The 6,000-nt window shown below is 34.2% G+C and overlaps 1 protein-coding gene across 11 annotated transcripts in view; it reads right to left on the bottom strand.

The window, feature by feature from the left end:
* Window positions 1-891: 891 nt before the first annotated feature.
* epb41l3b (erythrocyte membrane protein band 4.1-like 3b) overlaps window positions 892-6,000 on the bottom strand; it is a 61,354-nt gene continuing 56,245 nt past the window's right edge. For 8 of the 11 annotated variants that reach the window (XM_081374689.1, XM_081374692.1, XM_081374691.1 and 5 more), the window contains 3 exons: window positions 5,728-5,808; window positions 3,725-3,824; window positions 892-1,626 (listed from right to left, as the gene is read on the bottom strand). In XM_081374689.1, the coding sequence (XP_081230815.1) occupies window positions 1,580-1,626; window positions 3,725-3,824; window positions 5,728-5,808 (228 nt within the window). In that variant the 3' untranslated portion in view covers window positions 892-1,579. The remainder of the gene's footprint in view (window positions 1,627-3,724; window positions 3,825-5,727; window positions 5,809-6,000) is intronic. The other 3 variants (XM_081374687.1, XM_081374688.1, XM_081374684.1) reach the window with 1 other exon arrangement.

Genomic DNA, 6,000 nt, shown 5'->3' with positions numbered 1-6,000 from the left:
AAAATATATATATATATATATATATATATATATATATATATATATTTTTTTTTTTTTTTTTTTTTTCAGAACCAGGATTCCAAGTCTTGGAAAACATAGATGTATGAGAGAATTTTAAAAATGTGTGTTTAATACACAGTATTTGAACCCCATTAAAATTTCTGCTCACCAAAGCTCCATTTATTTGATCACATATACAGTAAAATTGTGAAATATTATTCCAATGTATGTGGAATCTATGTGAATATATAGTAAAGTGTAATTTATTCCTGTGATCAAAGCTGAATGTTCAGCATCATTACTCCAGTCTTCAGTGTCACATGATCCTTCACAAATCACTCTAATATGAGGATTGATGCTCAAGAAACATTTATGATTATTATCAGTGTTGAACAATGTTTCATATTTTTGTGGAAACTGTCAGGATTCTTTGAATAGAAAGTTCAAAAGAACAGCGTTTATTTGAAATAGAATATTTTGTAACATTATAAATGTCTTTACTGTCACTTTTGATCAATTTAATGTGCTCTTGATGAAGAAAAGTATTAATTTCTATTGAAAAAAAAAAAAAAAAAAAACAATGACTCCAAACTTTTGAATGGTAGTGTGTGTGTGTGTTTCTATATGTGGTTCTTAAAACTTCTGGAATTACAGAATTTATTTAGTAATTATTTGAATATATTTCCACTCCTAGTTTCTGTAAATAAAAAAAGCTAAAATGTATGAAAATATTTAAAATGTATAAAATTGCACTCCTCAATTTATGAGCATAATCACATTAACACTGAAGTTTACATGAACTCAATCTAATCATACAGATGCATGGAAACGAAACACAAATGATTATTGTGATATTTCTACATTCGTGTAATAAACACAAAACACAAAGAGTGCTGATCTCAACAATATTTTATTCCAAAATAAAAGCTCAAAATTAAATCACATCAATTGCATTTATTGTTCTGTATCTGCTGGTTCGATCCCGTCCCGTGCGCACTCCTACAAACACTACGACCTCTCAGGGTCAAATATAAGAAAAGGTCAAAGGTCAAGACGAGAGGGATCTTTCTACTGTGCGAGTTTCAGTACCGCTTTACAAACTTACCAAAAGCCCTTCAAACAGTGGCGTCGTTTTGCATATATATAACGCTGAATCTATTAGTGTGAGAAACAACAACCGTGAAACAATAAAAATACATTTATGATTCAAGTAGAAACGTGTCGATTCACCCGGGCGAGTTTGAGTTCTCTATGTACAGGACTTAAAAACCAACGACTCTCGTTTTGAGCCGCTTTTCTTTTTGTAGAAATTAAAATGATTTTGTGTGAATCTCACAAAACCTGCGAAGAAAAATGTCCAGGTGAAATTTTAAAAGAAAAACAGAAATTCATGACGTGTGTTTCCCACGGTCTCCACAAGGGGGCGCTGGACTATAAATAAACGGGCATTAATGAAAGATTTTGAGTCATCGTTGTAAGGCAAAGATCCCCCCCCCTCTTCTGTTTGGAGTCCATCATCATCATCATCATCATGTTTTGTGAGCTGATGTTTTCACGATGAAGAGCCTGTCGTCTGAGGTCAGAGGTCGTGTGTTTGTTCTCTCGGCTGATCTTTGGACTTTATTCCTAAACAACACAAACACAAAGAAAACATCTGAAGTTTCAGTCGCTCTGAGAACAGGTGAAAGATTCTCTGGAAAAACACATCCGGATCATAATCCACCTCAGAAACAAACACAATAATCAATATTTTGAAGCCTATTTATTTAATTTTTTGCATTGTTAGATTATGTTCATCACAATTAAACACATTTAACCCTCAAACATCACATTAGATTATTATTACAGTAATAAGAGGCAAGGAAAATGGAGGCACAACAAATTGATGTACAAATATTTTATTATATAATATATTATTTTCCTTCACATTACAGTAATAAAAAGTAGCGCAACAAACTGATATGTAAATATATATATATATAAATATATATATATATATATATATATATATATGTGTGTGTTTTTTTTATTATACACCAGTTTTCAGTCAAAATAAAAGCGAAACAAATTTTCTGTCAAAATAAAAGCGAAACAAGTTTTCAGTCAAAATAAAAGCGCAACCAGTTTTCCGTCAAAATGAAAGCGCAATCAAAGCGCAACCAGTTTTCCGAAAAGCGCAATCAGTTTTCAGTCAAAATAAAAGCGCAACCAGTTTTTAGTCAAAATAAAAGCGCAACCAGTTTTTAGTCAAAATAAAAGCGCAACCAGTTTTCCGTCAAAATAAAAGCGCAACCAGTTTTCAGTCAAAATAAAAGCGAAACAAATTTTCAGTCAAAATAAAAGCGCAACTTCCGTTTTTAATCAAAATAAAAGCGCAACCAGTTTTCCGTCAAAATAAAAGCGCAACCAGTTTTTAGTCAAAATAAAAGCGCAACCAGTTTTCCGTCAAAATAAAAGCGCAACCAGTTTTCAGTCAAAATAAAAGCGAAACAAATTTTCAGTCAAAATAAAAGCGCAACTTCCGTTTTTAATCAAAATAAAAGCGCAACCAGTTTTCCGTCAAAATAAAAGCGCAACCAGTTTTCAGTCAAAATAAAAGCGAAACAAGTTTTCAGTCAAAATAAAAGCGCAACCACAGTTTCCGGCAAAATAAAAGCGCAATCAAAGCGCAACCAGTTTTCCGAAAAGCGCCACCAGTTTTCCGTCAAAATAAAAGCGCAACCAGTTTTCCGTCAAAATAAAAGCGCAACCAGTAAAAGCGCAACCAGTTTTCAGTCAAAATAAAAGCGAAACAAGTTTTCAGGCAAAATAAAAGCGCAACCACAGTTTCCGGCAAAATAAAAGCGCAACCAATTTTCAGTCAAAATAAAAGCGCAACCACAGTTTCCGGCAAAATAAAAGCGCAACCACAGTTTCCATAAAAAAGCGCAACCACAGTTTCTGTCAAAATAAAGGCCCAGGAGTTTATCTCTTGTAAGTGAAGAAATTAGGTCAGAAAAGTATTGTAACTTCCTTCCTGTAACAAAGTAAAATAATACTTATGAAATATTTATTTTCGTTAATTTTACAGTGTACATTTTTTTTCAATATATCAATATATGGCTAATTCTGTCATAGGATTAATAATAATAATAATAATAATAATAATAATAATATTACTATATTCTAATTGTTTGGCTTCCTAAAACCACACCAAATCCTATGGGAAACACTGTATAATATATAAAATAATAAATCATATTAAAAAACTATTTATTTATATCATTTATATATATTTCACTATTCAAATACTATACTATTATTTTCACTACAGTGAAATGAAAATAATGTCACAATACAAGAAAATAAATAAATAATGTATTATAAATAAATAAATGATAAATGATTTAATTTTTATACTTATCAAGTGAAATAATTTATTTTCTGATTTTGGTGTGAAATATGACCTGGATGTTTTTGAGACGGTTCTGGAAATATCCCGTAAACACACGTGCACGAGCACACACAGATAAACATCACGCAAACATGAAGCTGCAAGCGGCACACAAGATCATTATTTCTGAATGAGCGATCATCCTCACACACACACACCCACACCCACACCCACACACACACACACACACACACACACACACACACACACACACACACGTGAGCGCGGAGGTTTGATCACATGCATGAAATGAAAGCAAGCGTATGAATTTGACTCATGAATCGCTCTTACCTTCGGCAGGCGAGATCTCGCTCTCTTTATGCACCACTACTTTAGTGACGCTCATGTCTGGGTGCTGCTCTTTGGCCTCTTTAATAGCCTGAGCCAGAGCCTGACCCACAATGCACCAGCAGAGAGAAACACACACGCGCACAACCATTATCAGTCAATCAACGTGTGTGTTTATAGAGCAACATCAATGATTTGAATGTTACACAAACAATTCAATATCATAAAATGAACTGTGATTGTAATTGCATGCATCATAAAGTGTGTTAAAAATATAAAGATCTGAAGAATGATTACAAGATTTTGATTCGTTTATAGCCGGAAAAACCTCCACCCTCACCACAAAATTAGTATTTATATAAATCATAGGAAAGAAAAAGTGTCTATTTAAATTCGATTTTATGCTTGACACACCTTAATAAATTATTTTTTTTTTTAAATATTTTAAATAAAATACATTTATTATTAAATCATAAATTGAAAACATTTAAATATATATATATATATATATATTATATACATACATACACACACACGCACACATTTTATATATATATATATATATATATATATATATATATATATATATATATATATATATATATACACACATATATACATATCATATATATCAGTGTTATTTTAGTATCATTGAGATGCTATAATAGTTTTTATTAAAATTTGTTTATTTTCATATATTATTCTAATATTTTCTGTTTTCAGTTAATATTAGTTAAAGTTTTAGTAATTTTGTTTTTGTCATTTTCGTAAGTTTTTTTTTTAAATATGTCTATAGTTTTAATTTTTCAGTTTTAGTTTTCACTACATCAAGTTAAACTAAATGAAAATGAGAAATAGATTAAGTAAAATAAGTTTAATTAGCCTGATATATATATATACACACACACATACCCCTTTTCCACCAACAAGAACCGGGTGCTGGTTCAGAGCCAGAGCCAGAGCTGGTTCAGAGTTGGTTCGACTGACGAGCTTAATAGAACCGGTTTGCCTTTCCACCGGCTAGAGAGCCACAACAGAGCCAGATCTTACGTCACTGTATACGTCTCATGTTGCCCAGCAACCGCTAGTGCGGTAGCGCCAAACACAAACACTCCAGGCTTGTTCGAGATGCATCGGCTTCTCGCAGATCGATCGCCGCGTGACATCAAAGCACTGCGATAGCGATCTAAAAGCACAAGGAGTCGTATGCTCTCCAAACACTCCCGCAGCTCCGATCGGTCCTCGCCGCTCCGGTGCATCTCGAACAAGCCATCAACAATAACGGACGTTGTAATACTATGGATGCTCATGGGTTTGCAAAAATACATCGGAATCCAACGCGTTCGTGCAGCTCGCCGTAACTTACATAGACGGATATTATAATCGAGCTGCTATTAGCTCGACTAGCTGCTATTTATAAATGGCGGTCACAAGTTTCTATTCGTCTTGTTGGTCACGGTAACCCCGCCCCCAGCCCCTGACGCAAGCGGTTCTTTCTTGGCTCCGTTTTAGACCCTGCAATGATTTGGTGCTACTTAAGAACCAGTTTCACTGGTTCGGAGCTGGTGCTTTGGCGGTGGAAAAACAAAGAACCGATTTGAAACTAGGCTCTGGCTCCGAACCAGCACCAGCTCTGCCTTGGTGGAAAAGGGGTAACACACACACACACACACACACACACACACACACACACACACTAAAGTCATTCTTTACCTTATAAATAGATAAAAACTTATTTTTAGTCCCTATTAAATAAACAACAATAATGATAATAATTAAAAAATAATGCATTTTCATTCTAAACTTGTATTAGATTTTTGTGTTTTGTGTGTTTAATGTCAACGAGACACACTGAGATGTCATGTTCCTCTTCTGTCAGTGTGTATGCAGTGTGTTAGACAGATCACTATCTATCCACAGGTTATTTCCTCACACAGGTTATTTCCTCACACAGGTTATTTCCTCACACAGGTTATTTCCTCACACAGGTTAAGCGATCTCTGTACCTGGTCGTGGTCGATGTCTGCGTCTCCTGTGATCACGATCCTCTTCTCGATGCGAGTCTCTGAGATGCCGTCCTTCACCGTCTGACGAAACACAATCAAACCTGTTACGCTTCTGACATCAAAATCACACCTGGATTCTGTGATCCTGCCTGATTTAACACTCATCCTTCACTTGGGAAATTTTGACATGGATTTTTGTTGTTGTTGAAAATTTAGTGTTCATCAGAGGGGTCCAAGACCCCAGGACTTGTGTCAAACCTGAACCACGATTAC

Source organism: Scardinius erythrophthalmus (assembly GCF_964197995.2).
Source record: "Scardinius erythrophthalmus genome assembly, chromosome: 9".
Taxonomy (NCBI): Eukaryota; Metazoa; Chordata; class Actinopteri; order Cypriniformes; family Leuciscidae; genus Scardinius; species Scardinius erythrophthalmus.
This window is presented reverse-complemented; position numbering and strand designations above follow the sequence as displayed.